Source organism: Suillus plorans (genome assembly GCF_016647745.1).
Source record: "Suillus plorans strain S12 chromosome Unknown HD556scaffold_1, whole genome shotgun sequence".
NCBI lineage: Eukaryota > Fungi > Basidiomycota > Agaricomycetes > Boletales > Suillaceae > Suillus > Suillus plorans.
In genome coordinates, this window is record NW_024537385.1 from 1004026 (window position 1) to 1022992 (window position 18967).

Genomic DNA, 18967 nt, shown 5'->3' on the forward strand with positions numbered 1-18967 from the left:
ATATACGACTCCTGGGCTGAGGTGAGTTTTCTCTTAGGTTCAGTCGAAACGCGTCCCCTTTCTTAATGTCTGTTTCAGTGCAATGCAAACGTGAGCGTAAAGTAGACCATGACTGATAGATGCAAACCTATAGTATGACAACAGGTTTCGCGTTGGCCTGGTGCCGTTCACAAGAGCTTCCGGTCTCACACTGAGGCTGAGGAGTGGCTTGCGTTAACTGGACCAAGTGAGTAATTCAACGACTAATGGCCCGTGATGCTACTAAGTCTTGGAAGTCATATTACCAGCTTCGAGTATGGAATCTATATCATCTAGTGGACCCAGCGTGTCGTGGACCTTTAAGCCGAGAGTGGCAAGATCCAATCAAGAAAAAGCAGAGAGGCAACCACCAACCCTTGAAGGACGCGATCAGACTCCCATCGAGACACATACACCTGGACCTTCATCAGAGAGTATCATTCTTTCAGAGGAGCAAAAAAATGTGCTTCAGAGGGTCGAGCGCGGCGAGAATGTGTTTTTTACCGGGTCTGCGGGTGCGTAATTCAAGCTGACCTACCTGCATTATTGATGACTCTGTCCAGGCACCGGTAAATCTGTTCTCTTACGGGAAATAATTCGAGTGCGTGGTGGGAGAGGCCACTCAGGTCTCGCTATAACGGCCTCAACGGGAATAGCATCAGTTAACATTGGCGGAACTACCGTACATTCATGGGCGGGTATCGGGCTTGGTCTAGAAGACGCAAAGAAGCTTGGGGGTAAATTTCTTGGTCAGCCTAAGTTTGAACGGGTCAAGCAACGGTGGCAATGCGTTCAAACTCTCATAATAGATGAAGGTTTGCGGCATACGATTTTTTATTATTGTCTTATGAGGAGGCTGATTGTATTATTACACAGTATCCATGATCGACGGAAAGCTCTTTGATAAACTGGTATGGTGCTACCGAAGCATTGTAATCTCATGCTGAAGTTGACACTACCTCTGAACAATAGGATGCCATTGCTCGCATTGTAAGGCGATCAGACAAACCTTTTGGTGGAATACAAGTACGATCCAAACCCTTTCTTCTTAACTTATGGTTTCTGATGTGTTTGCAACCTGTAGTTGATACTTTCGGGAGACTTCTGCCAACTTCCTCCAGTGCCGGAACGTGGTAAAGACGGAATTCAAATACCATCTACGTTCGCCTTTGAGGCGGAAAGTTGGAGTCGTTGCATCAAACAGCCTATAGTGCTAACGCGAGTTTTTCGGCAAAAAGAGCAAAGTGAGCGATACTTCGTGATTCCGCCTTCACTCGCCTACATAAATTTAGAATTTGTCGACATGCTCAACGCGATGCGTTTTGGAAAGTTGGACAAAGCTTCTGTTCAAGCTTTTTTCAGTCTTTCGCGCCCAGTCGTGTATGAGGATGGCATCGGGCCAACACAGCTGTACGGGATTCTCGTATGTTTGCGTTATTTTAGTTTCAAAACTTCCCATAGGTACCCCATTCGCTCAGAGGTTGATTCAGCAAATCAAAGAAAGCTTGCTTCACTGTCTGGCGATGGAATTAAATACCCGGCAACCGACTCACCTGGACGCGATTCGAATGACAATCTTGTTTCACTCGAACAGATGGGACGCTTGTTGGAAAGGCTTGTGGCACAACGAGTGATCCATCTAAAAGTGAGTCGTGCTCCTTTTGTTTGCATGTCTCGATCTCACACGCTGCAGGTCGGCGCACAAGTCATGCTTATCAAGGTAATGTCAGCTGCTTCCAATACGAGCTCTTGAGTCAACACACAACTCCATAGAACATGGTGCAGGGGCAGCTGGTAAACGGGTCTGTGGGGCAAGTGATCAGATTTAGTACTTCTGAGGAGGCTATGCAGACCGCTACTCCAATTGCCACGGAGGAGGGTCTCAAGGGTGGCCCCTCCACGAAGTCCGAGCTCCCTGTCAACTACGACAATTCCCAATGGCCCGTTGTCCGATTCACGTGTGGCAAAGAAATACTGTGTGTGCCAACCGACTTTACCGTCGATAATGCAGATGGTGGTGTAGAGGCGAGAAGACGACAAGTGAGCCCTCTGACTTTCGCTTAAATTCGGTGAATGAACAAGATTAGGTTCCCTTGATATTGGCTTGGGCACTGAGTGTCCATAAGTCTCAGGGGCAAACTCTTGAAAGGGTGAAAGTGGACCTTGGGCGAACTTTTGAGAAAGGCCAAGGTAATTCTTTCCTGAAGACTCATCACACGTGTTCATGACGCGTCCTCAGCATATGTTGCACTTTCTCGTGCTACTAGCATGAGCACCTTGGAAGTATTGAATTTTCATCCAAATAGGTAAGCTTCCCATTCAAAATCTGCTTTGCCATGTTTGAACTAACCACGCCTTGTTGTGGCTGCAAGAGTAATGGTGCACCCTCGCGTATTGGAGTGGCATAACAATATGGAATGTGAAATGCTGAGTGACCAGATGTGCGTGGATGACGAGTCCGAGGCCATGGACAGAGACGAATCCCGGGAAGCCTATTGGACTTGATATCTACGTCATTGATAATAGGATTGGTGTTTTTTCTAATAAGTGATCAATATCAGGCTGAACATGCACTTCAGAATGACAAGTAGTAAATGGATCGTCGTATTCTTTTGTGGAAGGAATCACATTTCCCCACAGCGCTGGCATCCTCTGCTTTGGACGTCGGCCTTGGTACACTGGCACTCTCGGTGGGCGCGTTTGCAAACATATCTTTCCCCAGCCTGCTCTTGAACATCTTTGGATAGCTGAATTACATTCTCCCACTATGACGGCTTGATACGTGACCAGGAAAAGGCATCAAAGGGAGCCGGCAGCCAATGTCCAATGTTGCTCCATTGTCTCTTGCCGTCCATGCATTTGGGGTGCCAATTTCGAGTGATCAACAGCATGAGGTCCAAGAATACTCCGACGCGTGAGAGGGCTTGATGCTGGCTGGTTCTAGATACTTAGTTTATAATGGAATGGATTGATACGGCTGTTCGAGGAACGAGTGCCAAAGAAGGGCGACTCGTGCGCGTGGGCCAATGGCGGTTCGCGAACCGCTATTGTGCCCAAAGCAGATCTGGGGCTTTGGATCCACGTTTTCTGAAAGAAGGTGACCCTCGGGAAAGCACCTCTTTGGGGAAATTGATCCGCTGATGCTTATACCACGTGACATAGAGTTGCGCGTAGCGCGTTCCGAACACGACTCGGACGCAACGTTGTAACCCAGCAGCCTACTTGAGTTTGATTTACGTATCCAATAATTTGTAACCTGCTTGGTTCAAATAGTGTTCGCAGTTAAAACGTTCTCCGAAACTCTCGAACAGTCTGTTGGTGGCCATGCCAGCGCGATACTATGCCGTGCGCATTGGCCGCGAAGGCCCAAAAATTTATTCAGATTTCAACGATGTAAGTCCCTTGAAGTTGTCGACGTGTAACTTAGGTCGAGTATTGACGTGTCACAATAGTTCCAGGCTGCAGTAAGTGTGCCCTTGCCGACTCAGCACAATCACCGTTGTTTGATTATTGTTTGAGACCTTTGGTCTTAGCGGTACTAGCGGCAAGGGGTTCGACACATTGGAGGAAGCGAAATCTTGGCTTTTGGCAGGCCTACCCACATCTGTCAGTGTATCTGTGACGCAAACAACTACCAGTAGTAGGTGTATATTCTTAGTTCTGGTCCTTTGGATGTGGTAACATGCTGTTCTGTTCAACAGCTACACTTACGTGGGATGTAAGATCTGAAGACCATCAATCAGCCCTGACATCCATGGGCACGGTTCCTTGTGAGTCCGCGAGACGGTATCCAGAACCTCAACCGGGCCGTCATTGGATAGAGTACGAAGTGCCCTCGAATACGCTACAGACGATACCAAATAGTAACAGACTTACGCCTCCTCCACCCTACATTCCTTTGCAAGAAGCCGAACTTCCCATTCTTCCCCCTCCACCAGTGATTGAGCTATCTGAAGAGCAGCGACGGGTCCTTCGACTCGTTGAAAGTGGCAAAAACATATTTTTCACAGGTCCAGCAGGTAAGCTTGCATGTCCGCTTTTTAAGATAAGGAATGAATGTATAACTTTCCAGGAACCGGAAAATCAGTTCTATTGAGAGCAATAATAAAATTGTTGCGACGTGAGGCTGGCGGGGTTGCCATCACCGCACCCACAGGCATAGCAGGCATGAACATCGGTGGTTCAACCATTCATTCCTGGGCAGGTATAGGTTTGGGCAAGGAATCTGTCAAGGAGTTGGTGGATGTTCTAAGTCCAAGGGCGATCAAACGATGGACACATACTCGTGCCCTCATAATCGATGAAAGTACGTTTGACCTAGAGTGTTAGACAACTGTGCTAACATCCGGTAGTTTCGATGCTGGACGGCCGTTTATTTGACAAGCTCGTATGATTTCATGCCAGTACCACATTTCATCTGCCTAACTTATTGGGTAGGAAGAGATTGGTCAGACTGTTCGGGGAAGCTGCCTCCCATTTGGAGGTATACAGGTGAATAGTTGCTATTCTGGCCCTTATATTACCCTCTGGTTTCTGACAGGTTAAATAGCTTATCCTGTCAGGTGATTTCTTCCAGCTTCCACCTGTTCCCGAGCAAGATTCCACAACAATAATACCACCTACTTTTACTTTTGATGCGCTATCTTGGTCTCGATGCGTCGACGAGCCAGTTCTGCTCACAAAAGTTTTCCGCCAGAAGGATAGTAGTAGGTACTTCGGATTCCATACAGCTCTCCGGACATCTTACAGAACTGTAGAGTTCATTGATATGCTCTCTGCGACGAGGTCAGGGCAATTGGAAGATTGGCACGTTCAAGAGTTCTTCAAGTTGAGCCGCGTGGTCGAATACTCCGATGGCATAAGTCCAACTCAATTGTACGTTTTTAGCATTCCTCGCTCCGTGTGGTGTATCATTAGTCACTGTCGTCCACAGGTTTCCACTGAAGAGCCAGGTGGAGTTGTGCAATAAAACACATCTCGACGTATTATCGGGGGGAATATTGACTTATACCGCCATGGAGTCTAGGGGTTTTAACATGTATGGAAAGCGAATATCAGCTGATGCTGCAGAGCGGCTATTAGAAAGACTAGTTGCTCCGCGGGAGATATCTCTAAAGGTTTGTTGCGACTTGCTGTATGTCTAAATATGTTACCTAATTCACTACACATTCAGGTTGACGCACAGGTAATGCTACTTAGAGTGAGTGTCCTGAAATGACTGTATTGGCTGAGCCTGAACATACCTTCAAAGAACCTTTTGGAAGGCAGGCTGGTCAATGGCTCACTCGGCAAAGTGGTTGACTTCATCACCACGCATGAGGCGATTAAGCGCCACATCGACATTGCCAAACTTGAGGCAGAACCTCTGCGTTCCCAAAATGGCGACTTTCTTCCTACCATTGATGCGGAGGCTGATGGCGAAAATACAGAAGCCCAGTACCAAGGCCTATTAGCTCTCAATAAACACGCATTTGGGAAGCACGACAAATTCCCGCTCGTCAAATTCACAAACGGGACACACCTTCTCTGTGCGCCCTTACCATTCGACGTCCAGGGCCTGAAAGGCAACTGCGAAGCACAACGAGTACAAGTGCCTCTCGTGCTTTCCTGGGCAATGTCCATTCACAAGGCTCAGGGCCAAACTATGAGTCGAGTAAAGGTTGATCTGAGGAGGATCTTTGAGAAGGGGCAAGGTGAACGATTGAACCTATGTCTTGTTGTCTATGGAAGCTGATTTGCCTTTGGGAAGCATATGTCGCGCTCTCGAGAGCCACAAGCTTGGAAGGACTGGAGATCGTCGGTTTTGACCCTTCAAGGTTTGGGATTAATTTGGATTTTTTGGGGCGTATTGACTGACGTGATAATGTCCTTTCAGAGTATTGGCTCACCCACGTGTCATAGAGTGGCAGTCCTCCTGGCAAGCCCAGCGAGCTCGAGAGGAGGAAATGGATATGGACTGGGTGATTGAGCAATATCACTCATCAACAGATATATCCTTGTAATATTTAGCTGCACAATGTGGATCATGGATATGTGGATCACAAGTAACAACATGTATGTTTCAATCTCAACACTTCGTCCTAATATAATGTAAACGTCAATTATCCAGAGAAACAATTACCCTGAGCCAAAGTGTTTGTTAAAAGTTCCATCTTAAAACTCGATGCACAACAAAGAGATAACCTTATTGTATTGGTTCGCTTGCCACTTCGCCCGCAGGAGAGATGGGAGGCGATGGGAACGGCGATATGTCTATCTCCGATTCCGTGCGCTTTGACGCAGAACCAGTAGGCGACGGCGATGACTCATCGTTTCCGCCCCGAGCAGTTCGTAATGACACCGAAGGAATCTCCATGGTGATACGTGTCGGCGAAGCCGGGTTTGCACGGAGCGAAGGATGTATGCTGCCTGTCGGTCGTATGGGGAGACGGGGAGTGAAGTCTTCTGGGCTTCTGGGGGATTGAGGCCTCGGAGAAACACTGCCAATCTTCGTGTGCGATGAACCATACGTGTACACAGGTATGGGTTCACCGAGTGGTGCAGCAGGCAAAGGAGGGGAGTTACCGGCAGGCGGAAGGTCCTCGAAAATATCTCTAGCATTGTTAATCATGTCCTCCATCAGCGTATCCTGAATTCCGAAAGATTAGCTCTGGCAATTCAAGTAATATAGAATGACTAACCTTCCATGACTGAACACTCAAAAGGTCACCGCCCTTTGGAATTTCATCTTCACCAAAGATGACGGCACCGAATACAATTGCAAGGTTTTTTGCGTCCATCTTGTTCTTATCTGCATTGGATGCTACCCGGGTTAGATGCTCAACCAGGGCACGCAGAGTCGCACGATGGACGGCAGGTAGCCGCCGTATCTTCGAACGCAGTAGGGCAAAGTGATTCGACTGGTGTTCGGCTTAACATAAAGTCAGATAATTTTCGGGATGGTTTATAACTCCCGAGTGCTTGCCTCGGTCTCCCGTATGCTCTATACGATCCTGCAGTGGAAATCTAAACAACGGTTCCGGAAGCTCGCGCAAATACAACTGGAAATGAGACATCAATGTCGTAACAGCACATAGTTGCCGGAAGAATACAATACCTTTAATAGTGAGGATACGGCATAAATATCCTCAGTAAGCGCGTTAAACTTGAAACTGGCTTCGTTTCGCTCTATCTTACGTTGTAGCTGCAGAATACTGATGAAAAGCATATGACCTGTAAAAGCTGGTAGACTTACATCCTGTACGATAGCATGCCTGCCAGATATCTTGTTATGACTATCAACATCTGAAGCCAGAAAATTGTATCGGAGCTTACCCTGTAAATGCCCTCGGCGTCTAGTCCCCTTTGATCTACTTCTTCTACACAGATACGCATAATTTTTGGAATATCATATTCCCCAAGGCCCTGAGCAGTGGCATAATCCACCAGGCTAAAGCCGAAGATGAGGTCGTTGCATTCGCCAACATTGTAGTTATAGTAAAGTATTGGCTTGGCTATTGCCGATGCCAGTGAACGAGGAATGAAGGTCGTTACAAGCGATACATCTTTTTCTGGGGAGATCTTGTCGACCACGGAACGTCCATGTGATGATAGCTGTGTCTGTGTTGTAGTAGTTGCACTAGTGACAAACTCAGAACTACGAATGCAAGTAATGCAATCAAAATACACGCACGTCATGTTATCGAGATATTTCTCCAACACATTCTTGACTGTATTCGAATATTCATACACAAAGGTCTCCAGACTCTGAACGGTGCTTACTGGTCAGCTGCCAGTGGATGATGCAGGCTGGTTAAAAAAAATTACCTTGTAACCACTTGCAAGAATCTTAGTGCGCCTGAGTCTAAGGGTCTCTAGCCAATGAACGCCTTTTCGGTATTCCCTATCTGTGCTGAAATTAGCTTCGCACAGCTTGCGCACACCAACGCATGACTTACCAGCATCATCAGCTTCTCGTTTCGCACGGACAGCACGGAGCGCGCTATTTTCGGAGCGTACGCCCAGACTCTCTTTCACGGTACCGCTCTTATCTAAGAATGTGATGAGTTGGTTAAGTTGTTTCTTTCCTAATTGGTTGAGTCAAGTCGGAATCAGTATGTGCCATATTTATATCATACCATGCTGAGCAAAATCAGAAAATGTGCCCGAAGTAGACGGTGAGCGATTACGTGGTCCAGGCGCGCTTCCAGAGGGCCGTCTATCAAGAGGACGTAAAGGCTGAGGGGCAGTAACAACAGGCCGGGATGGCAAACTGGGATTGGATCGCGAAGTACTCAAAGTAGTTCCGCTTTGTTCTGGATACGGCGTAGTACTAGTAGATATTGGATGCGGCGGCGCGGCGGCCGCGGCAGCTTTGTGATCCTTGAAAACACATAGTAGGCGACTGCAAAAAATTACTACCTCAGTACTGACCTCGACTTCTTGGCATTTTTTCAGGTATGTGCGCTTCAGCTTTGGTAATGTATTCTCAGCATAGTCAGTGTAGGCACTGCCAGATTCTTTCAAATCTTCTTTGATACGTTTGCGCGTACGCTCCTGCGTCTCCTAAAATTCAGCGATTAGAGATTCGACAAGACGCCGAGAAATGAGGTAAACGCACCTTGAGTGATGTCAAGGCATTAACAACATCTACCGTAAGCGTTGCGAGAAATGCTTGTCTGGTTTGTGCTTCTGTATCGCCTATAAGGGATCATAGGTCTGGGATTGAAGTAGAACCAACCTCTCTCAACGTTATCCCGAACCTCATTCCATGCTCTCCTGGAAGTGCTAATTTCTGTCCGATCGTCTAAATAGTTGTCGATGGATTTCACTTTGCGGTGAAGTTTGAGCAAGGATTCGATGCTGAATGAGTGTCAAAGCGTGTCCTGGAATACTATATGTAAATGCTACTCACTATACTTCTTCGATACGCTTTCTGCGGGAATCGTGCCACTGTTAGATGGTGTATTGGAATGACTGAGTGGACGAACCTTTCTTGGAAGAAGCTTAAATATGAGTCTGTCAAGACCTTGAGATGATGTTCAAACAGGGGAATTGGTCCATATTGCAAAAATGGTTCTGAATAGGATGGCCTAGGTGCAAAGGACTCCGCGATTGGAGCAGCCATGATAGTACTAGTCGAGCAAGTTGTTTATTAAACATGCTCCTGATTTCCCCACAACATCCAAACAGGGATACACAAGGACCCTCGATACTGCCAATACCTGGCGTGTATTGATAAATTGAAATACAACAGCCCTCCGGGTATCACAGGACCCTTCTGACGAAGGAATTCTTCCGTTGTCTTGCGCAAGTATATACATGACCAACCGAGCTGCAAGTCATTGCGTTGTGATAAGTGGTATTGTTCATTTGGACTGCCATTTTCGTTATGGGCATGTTCATCAGAGAACCGGTGAACAGATGAGAAAGTTATTTAAAGTAATATACAAAGTTCTGGAGTCTGCCAGCTGGCACCGCACTGCGCGTGAACTCACTGGACTAAACTTACTGGAATTTGGTCACACATGTGCACTGACGGTTGCATGCACACGCAAATAGTGGCGAGGGTGCAGCGCATATGTTAATGAGGCAACGAATTATACATAGGCAGTGATTTATTGCCAGGTCAGGGCCTTTGGGGTACATAGTAGCCTCGGCTTCAGTCATAGGGTATTATGTAGGAGACATATGTTTCGACAAGATAGTCATCGTGTTAGAGAGAAGAATCTTCCCAGTATTGTACTTCAACTCGTCGAGTTCATTCTTCAGGAATAGGCCAGTCCCGAGTTTCATCATCTATTCAAGTTTGCGGTGCACCTTCCAGACTCGCACATAGTAGAGACAGAAAATGTTAATTTGCTCGCAAAAAAAACCGCTGAGCAAGGTCCATGTCGGCAACACCGACCCCTAGTGGGGACTGCCGAAGCAGGACTTCAATTAACATTGCCCCGACCTCTGGAAGTTCAAGGAGAAGTCAGGCAGGGTACAGGGGACGAGGGATCGCGCGGTGATATAGTTCATCACCAATGCAGTGTGGAATTGGAGAATGGCGCAGGTCCAATGACTCATCTGTCTTTTTCTCGAACTTGAAGATTTTGGAGATTGCATTGCTGTCGTATCCTGTTTTGCGCATCATGTCCTGGATATAGAATAGCAATTCAAGACCATCAATCATAGCTAGAAGGCAATGCAAGCAATCATTAATCAACGCGCAGCAAATGCAAAGGAAACTTCCTTAGATCCACATGCTTGAGTTCGCTGGCACACACACTATCATAGGCACAATACTCGAGGCTTTGCGTTGAACATCCCGACTCATGTTGTGTTGGCATTCCTTAATAATTTCCAGCTCTTCAGACGTTCGAATGGTCTCTGGCTCTTCATGAACAACAGCATCAGGGGAGCGCTGATGATAATTCACAAAATGCTGTTTAGCATCGAGAGTCTGCCTTTACAAACGTTCAATGCCATCAGTATGAGAATGCTCGGCCCGCTGAGAGCGATATCAATTGCAAAAGGGACAGGCAAGATAAGACGAGACAAATCACACCTAGCAACCCTCAAATGCTTGAAAACGATGAGATTAGGTGCACAATCATGATTACAGACATGCACACACGACAAATCCATCCTTGCGACCCACCGACACGACACAGACGTTGTTCCTGAGTAAAAATCGAGGAATGGTCAATGATGTAGCCAAGACTAAGAACAGTGACTGGCAAAAGATAGCCCGACGGAAACTGGTTCACAAATTGCAAACGAACCCAAAATACTGGCGTAAGACGCACGTTGACACTTCCATCATCAGGAAGTTTTAGATCCGAAACTACCAGAGCGATAGGACAAGACAAAGCATCGCCAACAGAATGAGACGATGAAGAACTAGTAGCCATAACGCAAGGGACCAAAACTACAGACTGATAACTGAGCGAGTCAGACTAATTGTAAGCCACTTTAGCAAGCAGATATCAACAAACAACTATATATAAAAGGTCCGGGGTGATAATCGGTGTTACAGAAACTCAATTCACACACGCACCCATATGGACTCGATATCCGATATCTAATTACGTGCAATTACGTACCCTATTATAAAGTTGTTGATTTCAGAACCGCGCACTCTTTTCACTGCGCAACTTGATCAGACCAACTTGTCTCTCAGGAAATGTCGCTCTGGAGTCGGTATACCGATCCTATACCATGGCAGGTCGTCTTGAGGTCTGACGCTTTTCAGTCTCTCGAGCGGGAACTCATAAGCCATGGCAACTCGAATGCGTGAGTATTGTGCTCCAAGCTCATGCCTGAAGTTTCTAACACCCTCAATTCTCAGAGTCTGGTACAGCACACTCATGATTCCAGCATATTTTGCCGCTGCATCCGCCTTTCTTCTCTTGCTACATCTAATAATGCTATCTAAGCCGGTCAAAAAGCTTTGGTCGTATCTCCTGCCTCATAAGACCGAGGAAGAGCCCACCGTTTTTTTCGATGAACCTATCACAGCCGACGGATTTTTCTCCGAGGCTCGAGTATTTATCTCTCACCATGGTGGTTGGGTCATTTTTGCATACAAGTTTGCAAGATTTATCGGTTGTCTTACGTTTCTGGGACTGTCATTGGCTACTTTCATATTGGATGAACGTGGAGAGCACGTAACAGGAGCCAACAAACTGTCCAAAGGAAAGCATCGCAGGCCCCGTCCCTCTGATGGCTACATTCCGTTCTCTCCCGCTGAGTGGTTGCAATTCGCCATGTGCATGACTGCTGTTGGTGATTCGTGGTTATCCATCTCGATATTCGCTTATTCTTTCCAGGCTTATGCATCTATCCTCGGGCTCGTTTCGGTTACAACGAAACCCCGATGGAGCAGGCTGGTGTCCAATCACCTGGCTACTCTTCTCTTTGCAGTCTTTGCGGTATTTACGTATCGGGATCTGTGGCCCCTTGTTACATTCCATAAACAACCCAAGGATATTGAAGAAGGGGGTTTATTGTGGGCGAAAGTGACTATTCTTTTTTTGTCGAGCATCGTGTTTCCTCTCGTGAGCCCGAGACAATATGTTCCAGTCGACCCTGCGGTATGTCATAGTATTCAATAGATTTCTCATCACCAATGCTCACATTTTAAAGAACCCTGCTGACAGTCCTCACCCCGAGCAAACCTCTTCTTGGTTGTCTATGGTTCTATATATCTGGCTGGACCCCATCGTCTTCAAGGCGTATCGAGTTCCCCACCTGTCGCACGAAGAACTTCCCCCGCTGGCTGACCATGACTATTCCAGGAACCTCAAAAAGAAGAGTTTCCCTGTAAGTATATGACATTACTGTCATAGGGGGCGAACTGATAATTGTTGCAGCATCTTGACCCCTTCTTTGGGAGCCGGAGGCGACATATCTTCTTCGGCCTCATGAAGACTTTTTGTGTCGAGTATATAGTTTTGTCTATTATGATTGTTCTCCAGGTATGCAATTTCTCTTACCCGTACCTATGTCTGACAGTTCCCTATGACAGGTGCTGGCAAGACTCGCCGCTCCTGTTGGAATCAATCAACTTTTGCTGTAAGTACTCTGGTTATCACATCTCCTGACATCTCTCATGCGATTTTCTTAGTTATGTGGAAACAAAAGGCGAGCATGCTGTTGTCCGTCCATGGGTCTGGATATCCTGGCTGTTCTTAGGACCATTTGCGGGTGCCTTGGCATGGCAATGGTATATTTTCATCGCGGTGGGTGCGATCGTTCGATAACTAGTAAACACACTCATGAGGTTCCTAGACACGCGTACTCGTGCAGACGGAGGGTATTATCACACAACTGGTCTTCGAGCATGCACTCCGAATTCGAATGAAAGCTGAGCTCCCCGATGACGGCAAGAAGTCTGGGGAATCCACGCCATCATCTACGCCAGATAGTGCATCTGTAGCTGGATCTAGCACTGCTGCTGCAGACGAAAGTACGGATGGCAGTGGCGACGAGACACTGCAGGCCAATACCGAGACCACATCAACATCTTCCACGAAAAAGAACAAACAAAAGTCCCAGGATGTCAAAGAAGAAATGGACAAATCGCCGAAACAGCATTCGAGTGCTGACAACCTTGTTGGGAAGATTAATAATCTTGTCACAACTGACTTGAGCAATCTTACCGATGGACGAGATTTCATCATGATCGGCAAGTCACACTTTAGCTCTGATGGACGCGTGCTTTCTTATGTGTGTTTCGTTCAGTGTTGTATATGCCACTTCAAGTAGGCATGTGTATCTGGTTCTTGTACGAAATTCTTGGCTGGAGGTGGGTATCGTCAAACTGCTGTCTAACTTGACACTTGACTGATGACCGTTTACTAAGTGCCTTTGCCGGCTTAATTGTTATGTTCATCTTGTTCCCTCTCCCTGGGTACGTTGCCCAGAGGATTCAAAAAGTACAAGCAGAGAAAATGCGCAAGGTTGGACCTTTTGTTCATTGGTCAGTCGATACTTATTGAAAATCCCAGACGGATGCCCGGGTGCAAACCGTGACCGAAAGTAAGTCGAGCACAATAGGCGTAGAACTGGTGCTTATGGGTCGCTAGCCATGAATGTTCTGCGTATGATCAAGCTCTTCGGATGGGAAGAGAAATTGGACTCGAGGATCAGCGATAAAAGAGAAGTAGAACTTGTCTGGACATGGAAGACGAAGATCTTAGAACTGGCAAACAACAACTTGAAGTACGTCTTTCGTGTCACCTCTGATAACTAAAACTGACTCATGCATAGCTACGTAATTCCTCTGTTTACCATGATGGCTTCTTACATGACATTCGTACGTTGCATTCGATTACATACAAAACAAGTTTGTTAACTTCTCTCTTAGACTCTGATTATGGGACAAACCCTAACTGGTCAGTGTATAGGCTGTGTTGTGATTTGTTGACCTGAGAATTATTCCAGCTTCCAAGGTTTTTTCGTCGATGACAAGTAAGCTTCACAATATTATTCACTTGTTTAGAATAACTGGTGTTGCTCCTCTGACAGTTTTTGACATCCTGAGAGACCAGTTGAACATGGTGTTCTTCTCCATTCCAAGATTTACTCAAGGTAATTATTTTGTTTGCTCCGAAATCACTAACAAACGACGCTTTCCAGCCAAAGTATCACTGGACCGTGTCAACAGTTTCCTGAGCGATACAGAACTATTGGATGCCCACGCACAACAGGACGATGACAGAGTCCAGCTCTTTGTCCAGTCAGAAGGAGAATCTGACCTCATCGGCTTCAGAGATGCTGTCTTTGCATGGTCTAATGACTCCCGTGGGTCGTTGACACCATCGAAGCGCAAGTTCAGGCTTCGCATCGATGGTGAAATGTACTTCCAACGCGGTTGTATCAACCTTGTCGTCGGATCGACAGGTTCTGGGAAGACATCATTGCTTATGGCTTTGCTCGGTGGGTAATCGTCGAACCTTCTATTTAGATGCCTCTTATCTATTGGTCAGGCGAGATGCACTTCACGCCCTCTGGTCCAACATCTTGGTTCAACCTCCCTCGCAAAGGTGGTGTGGCCTATGCTGCGCAAGAATCCTGGGTCCAAAATGAAACCATTCGGGTACGTAGCATCGCAAAAGTAGTTATTCGTATGCTGAAGTAGTTCTCAGGCCAACATTCTTTTTGGCGCACCCTATGATGAGATTCGATACAAGAAAGGTGAATATTCAGTTGCCCCTGTGAACGTTTATTGAAATGTTTGAGTGCAGTCTTGTACCAGTGTGCTCTGGAGCGTGACCTGACTTTGTTCGAAGCGGGCGACCAAACGGAAGTTGGAGAAAAAGGTCTTACGCTAAGGTAAGCTCCATGGACTGAGCTTTCGTTTGTTATAAGTCTGACTTCGTATTCAAAGTGGCGGTCAGAAGGTAATAACATTCTTCATGAGTGGGCACGCGGCCGCTGAAACATGCTAGGCACGAATTACTCTTGCAAGAGCTATCTATTCTTCGGCGAACACACTGTTGCTTGATGATGTTGGTCATTCCATCTCTATTCTGAGCTATTAGTGAGTAGACACAAACAGGTTTTGGCCGCTCTGGATGTCCATACGTCCAAGTGGATTGTAGATAAGTGTTTCGCAGGAGATCTCGTCCAAGATCGAACAATTATCCTTGTGGTACGTGCAGTAGGTTAAATTTGACTACCCCTTTTCTAAGGCGGTGCAGACACATAATGTCGCTATGGCGAGTTCTATAGCGCAATTCGTTGTGTCTATGGGTTCCAACGGACGGATTGTCAGCCATGGATCGATATCGGAGGCCATTGCAAAGGACGACAAGCTTGCAGCGGAAATGGCTAAAGAACAGGAAATCCTCGCTAAAGATGCCCAGCTTGTAGACACTCCAGAAGAACCGAAGGCCAAGTCCGATGGCAAGTTAGTGATGTCTGAGGAAATTGCGGAGGGCCATGTCTCCTGGCCAGCTTGTTGGTTCCTCCCTCCATACATCCTTGGTACCTTGCTGATATCGCGCTACAGTCAAGCTCTACTTGACCGGCTTGGGGGGGAACTATCCTATAACGTTCTGGGTCCTGTTCATGGCTCTGGTGGGGTTGACGGACTTCGTCAACACTGTGCAAACCTGGTTCCTTGGGTACTGGGCATCTCAATATGAACGTCATCTACCGTCAGAGGTCGATGTCAAATTGTAAGAATACTTGTTGTTCGTGAATTAGTTGCTTACCTTTATTGTAAGCTATCTCTCTGTATATGCCTTACTCATGCTCTCTGGCTGTCTCATGTATTCGGTTGGGTATTACCTGTACTATCGGGGTTCAATGCGGGCGTCACGAACCATTCACAAGAAACTCGTCCAATCTGTACTTGGAACAACGCTAAGGTGTGTTCCCTGAATTTTACAGTCACGCATACATTCATTATTGGACAGATGGTTAGACACGACACCTACATCTCGAGTCATCACCCGGTGCACACAGGACATAAGAGCCAGTCAGTCGCTTGCTTCTAGATGGTCAACATTCGCTGATAGGTTATCTAGTTGATGGTCCGTTTGCGCAGGGAATTGGTTGGGTCGTCGAGCTTTCTTTGACTATGGTCGTGAAACTCGGAGCCGTTGTGGTCATGACTCCTGTCTTCTTGCTGCCCGGTCTCTTTATCGGCTTGCTAGGTGGATGGGTCGGCCGTATCTACATGAAAGCTCAGCTATCAGTCAAGCGAGAGATGAGCAACGCGAAAGCACCGGTCCTTGGTCACTTCGGAGCTGCTATTGCAGGACTTAGTAAGTGATTGCCGGGCTTCTATGATATGCGAGCTCATTCATTAAACAGCGTCGATCCGCGCGTATGGTGCAGAGGAGGCATTTAAAGATGAATCTCTTGATCGCATTGACCGCTACACTAAATCAGCGCGCATGTTCTATAACTTAAATCGGTTCGTTTGTGTTGGTTGCGGAGCGACTGATCGTTAACGGATGTTCTCAGTTGGGTTTGTATCCGCATTGATGTTATCGGCGGTGGATTCTCGGCTGCTCTTGCCGCTTATCTAGTGTACGGTCGCGGAGCCCACGAGGCATCAAATATTGGATTCTCTCTAAACATGGCAGGTAAATTTTATCTACAAGGTGTGCCCATTGCGGATTTTCGCTCACACCTTACAGTCGGTTTCAGTTCTATGATCCTTTGGTGGATTCGTATCCTCAACGAAGTGGAAGTTAACGGTGAGCTACTTTCTTGCATAACTCCTGTGTCTAACTGATTTTTGTAGGCAACAGGTGAGTACGGACACGCAATGTCTCCGACTGCGGCTTACGTGAAGTAGTCTGGAACGGATCGATAGTTATATCAAGATCGAACAGGAGGCTAAGCCTACCGAAGGCGGCCAGCCACCTGCGTACTGGCCTGCAAGCGGCGATCTCCGCGTAGAAAATCTGTCGGCCCGCTACTCATCGGTGAGTGTTAGATCATGTCTTCGCGTTCTACCTAACCATCGCTTGCAGGACGGACCTAAAGTTTTGCAGGACCTGTCTTTCCACATCAAATCAGGTGAACGCGTTGGTATCGGTATGTCACGAGCTTGCTTGTTTCCACTTCCAATTCGATCGTTAATCCGAATTTAGTGGGGCGAACCGGAAGCGGAAAGGTGATGTTTGTTTGCGTTATCTACCTTGACTTATATTGACTGTCCCGAAGAGTTCCTTGACCCTTTCGCTCCTTCGCTGCATTTTCACAGAAGGCGATGTTTATTATGACGGGATTCCGACAAGTGGGATCAATTTGAATGCCCTGCGGTCGAACGTGACCATCATACCTCAAATCGTACGCTCCTTGTGCCGTTGCTCGTTCACATTACTGACATGTTTCATCCCGTGTAGCCCGAGCTCCTGAGCGGAACGCTCCGTCAGAATTTGGATCTCTTCGATCAGCACGATGATGCGGTGCTTTACGATGCTTTACGCGCTGCCGGACTCTTTTCCGTCCAAGACGAGTCCGAGGAGGGGAGGTTAACATTGGACAGTGTGATCGCAAGCGGAGGAACGAATCTATCAGTTGGTCAACGCCAAATCTTAGCTCTAGCTAGAGCTATGGTTCGCGGAAGCAAATTGCTTATACTAGATGAGGCAACCTCCGCTATTGGTGTGTACCTCACGTGTTGTGAATTTTTACCACGTTATAATCCTTTGCAGATTATAAGACCGATTCTGCCATCCAATCTTCTCTTCGCAATGAGCTGAATAACGTGACCCAGATTATCGTTGCACATCGGCTGCAGACGATCATCGATGCTGACAAAATCGTGCGTGTTCGAAATTGGGTTATTGTGTACTGATGACTCATGATCCGTTCAATAGATGGTACTCGATGCCGGTAAACTTGTGAGTATCTCATCTTGTATTATGTTTCCGTACCAACCAAGTTGTACAGGTTGAATTTGGCAGCCCATGGGAGCTATTGCGAAATGAACACGGTATGTTGCGTGCTCTAGTGGACGAGTCTGGGGACAAAGAAGCATTATACGCGGCGGCTCACGGCAAGCTACTGGAAGAAGTAGAGAGACCGTAGTCGGTCGATCGTTTATGATCTATTACACTTGCTAAAGTGGAAATCACCAAAACCCCCGGCACCAGCAGAAGGTTCTGAATAAATTGTGTACAAAATAAATATCATGCCGTCTGTCATTTGATGCGTGCAAAACGCTTTCCGGTTGTCGATGATATACTATGAATCGGACTTTCTCGACTCTACCAGTAATATAATCTGTCTAGTCACACATATACATGACCTCGCCATGGAAGGCTGCAGGCTCGAGCTCAAATTCCAAGAGCATTGTATTGCAACGGATGTCTTGTGTAATTACCGTTATGCACAAACTCCTACAGAAGTTGTCCTGTTCCCGAGATGTAACTTGAAGGGGCACATAGCACCTTCTCGGTCACCTCTGTCGCTACCAGTGAGTCTTCACGTCACGTGACATGTCGGGGTGGGCACTGGGCGCCAAATATAAAAATTCAAAATTCAAAATCCAACTTAGTCACCTACCGTATAAGCTTCTAATCCATAATCCAGTGCACGGTACTACGCCGCATCACCCGTAAGTTGTGTCAGGGGTCAACCATTGTTCATCATGATGCTGCGCCAAGCCTCATTCATATGTGCTAACGAAGTCCACTGGTAGGGCCAAGCTCATGCCGCATCAACTTGGCCCTCAGGCTGCGCATCAGAGCACTGCAGCTGAACAACACTTACATTTTTTTCTGTCTTATCATTCCAAGCTAACAGGATACATGTGACAGTGATATGTGTCTAGATATCAGCTCCATGATGGGATTGGCGATGTTCGACAGAAAAACTTGACACTGTCCACAATCTAGCAAATACTTCATCGCACAGGTTATTCGAGGAAGAAAGTCAGTGTCTCATTACCAACAATCTCAATATGATGTTTAATTGCTGTGCTATGGACCGCTCGAGAAGCGAAAGAACGGAGCAT

The 18967-nt window shown here is 46.8% G+C and overlaps 6 protein-coding genes across 6 annotated transcripts; 3 read left to right on the top strand and 3 right to left on the bottom strand.

Annotated features, from left to right (window-relative positions):
• Positions 1-486: 486 nt before the first annotated feature.
• HD556DRAFT_1222863 (uncharacterized protein) lies at positions 487-738 on the bottom strand (the record flags this gene model as incomplete). The annotated part of the gene is made up of 2 exons (XM_041296840.1): positions 487-527; positions 573-738. Coding segments are annotated over 2 exons (207 nt in total), but the record flags the coding sequence as incomplete, so codon positions are not given.
• Positions 739-1084: 346 nt separating this feature from the next.
• HD556DRAFT_24170 (uncharacterized protein) lies at positions 1085-2380 on the top strand. The gene is made up of 5 exons (XM_041309993.1): positions 1085-1262; positions 1311-1428; positions 1480-1663; positions 1712-1738; positions 1792-2380. The coding sequence occupies exons 2-5, from the start codon at positions 1322-1324 to the stop codon at positions 2080-2082; spliced, it is 609 nt and encodes a 202-aa protein (XP_041167725.1). The 5' UTR covers positions 1085-1262; positions 1311-1321; the 3' UTR covers positions 2083-2380.
• Positions 2381-3208: 828 nt separating this feature from the next.
• HD556DRAFT_24542 (PIF1-like helicase-domain-containing protein) lies at positions 3209-4570 on the top strand. Its single transcript, XM_041310000.1, has 6 exons — positions 3209-3411; positions 3471-3482; positions 3538-3658; positions 3720-4037; positions 4091-4509; positions 4568-4570. The coding sequence occupies exons 1-5, from the start codon at positions 3343-3345 to the stop codon at positions 4345-4347; spliced, it is 777 nt and encodes a 258-aa protein (XP_041167726.1). The 5' UTR covers positions 3209-3342; the 3' UTR covers positions 4348-4509; positions 4568-4570.
• A 1632-nt stretch (positions 4571-6202) lies between these two features.
• On the bottom strand, positions 6203-9124 carry HD556DRAFT_1435784 (uncharacterized protein; the record flags this gene model as incomplete). Its single annotated transcript, XM_041305476.1, has 15 exons — positions 6203-6646; positions 6699-6917; positions 6969-7058; positions 7115-7201; positions 7253-7282; positions 7333-7636; positions 7691-7764; positions 7825-7904; positions 7956-8084; positions 8136-8379; positions 8431-8562; positions 8618-8688; positions 8738-8859; positions 8912-8932; positions 8988-9124. 15 exons carry the CDS (start codon positions 9122-9124, stop codon positions 6203-6205), a joined length of 2184 nt encoding a protein of 727 aa, XP_041167727.1.
• A 987-nt stretch (positions 9125-10111) lies between these two features.
• HD556DRAFT_1317682 (uncharacterized protein) lies at positions 10112-10972 on the bottom strand. The gene has a single exon (XM_041301197.1). The coding sequence runs from the start codon at positions 10893-10895 to the stop codon at positions 10560-10562; it is 336 nt and encodes a 111-aa protein (XP_041167728.1). The 5' UTR covers positions 10896-10972; the 3' UTR covers positions 10112-10559.
• A 47-nt stretch (positions 10973-11019) lies between these two features.
• Positions 11020-18354, top strand: HD556DRAFT_1317694 (uncharacterized protein). Its single transcript, XM_041301198.1, has 40 exons — positions 11020-11277; positions 11333-11765; positions 11814-12077; positions 12130-12306; positions 12357-12461; positions 12512-12558; positions 12611-12725; positions 12775-13171; positions 13228-13291; positions 13349-13445; positions 13494-13524; positions 13572-13707; positions 13756-13801; positions 13853-13880; positions 13930-13956; positions 14014-14076; positions 14125-14424; positions 14475-14584; positions 14634-14682; positions 14733-14820; positions 14876-14888; positions 14937-14996; positions 15047-15139; positions 15189-15447; positions 15500-15668; positions 15717-15860; positions 15909-15970; positions 16020-16259; positions 16309-16411; positions 16462-16583; positions 16638-16697; positions 16745-16751; positions 16799-16928; positions 16977-17040; positions 17097-17119; positions 17170-17295; positions 17352-17613; positions 17664-17773; positions 17829-17852; positions 17902-18354. The coding sequence occupies exons 1-40, from the start codon at positions 11168-11170 to the stop codon at positions 18037-18039; spliced, it is 4896 nt and encodes a 1631-aa protein (XP_041167729.1). The 5' UTR covers positions 11020-11167; the 3' UTR covers positions 18040-18354.
• Positions 18355-18967: the final 613 nt, after the last annotated feature.

What these genes read in the sequence shown, in the direction of transcription:
- HD556DRAFT_24542 (XM_041310000.1), top strand. Translation starts at nt 3,343, where the DNA reads ATGCCAGCGCGATACTATGCCGTGCGCATTGGCCGCGAAGGCCCAAAA. An exon ending in GACGCAAACAACTACCAGTA is followed by an intron (nt 3,659 to 3,719) that starts GTAGGTGTATAT and finishes TCTGTTCAACAG; the next exon opens with CTACACTTACGTGGGATGTA. An exon ending in ATTTTTCACAGGTCCAGCAG is followed by an intron (nt 4,038 to 4,090) that starts GTAAGCTTGCAT and finishes ATAACTTTCCAG; the next exon opens with GAACCGGAAAATCAGTTCTA.
- HD556DRAFT_24170 (XM_041309993.1), top strand. Translation starts at nt 1,322, where the DNA reads ATGCTCAACGCGATGCGTTTTGGAAAGTTGGACAAAGCTTCTGTTCAA. An exon ending in AACGAGTGATCCATCTAAAA is followed by an intron (nt 1,664 to 1,711) that starts GTGAGTCGTGCT and finishes CACACGCTGCAG; the next exon opens with GTCGGCGCACAAGTCATGCT. An exon ending in CACAAGTCATGCTTATCAAG is followed by an intron (nt 1,739 to 1,791) that starts GTAATGTCAGCT and finishes ACAACTCCATAG; the next exon opens with AACATGGTGCAGGGGCAGCT.
- HD556DRAFT_1317694 (XM_041301198.1), top strand. Translation starts at nt 11,168, where the DNA reads ATGTCGCTCTGGAGTCGGTATACCGATCCTATACCATGGCAGGTCGTC. An exon ending in TACGAAATTCTTGGCTGGAG is followed by an intron (nt 13,292 to 13,348) that starts GTGGGTATCGTC and finishes CCGTTTACTAAG; the next exon opens with TGCCTTTGCCGGCTTAATTG. An exon ending in AAGCAGAGAAAATGCGCAAG is followed by an intron (nt 13,446 to 13,493) that starts GTTGGACCTTTT and finishes TGAAAATCCCAG; the next exon opens with ACGGATGCCCGGGTGCAAAC.
- HD556DRAFT_1317682 (XM_041301197.1), bottom strand. Translation starts at nt 10,895, where the DNA reads ATGGCTACTAGTTCTTCATCGTCTCATTCTGTTGGCGATGCTTTGTCT.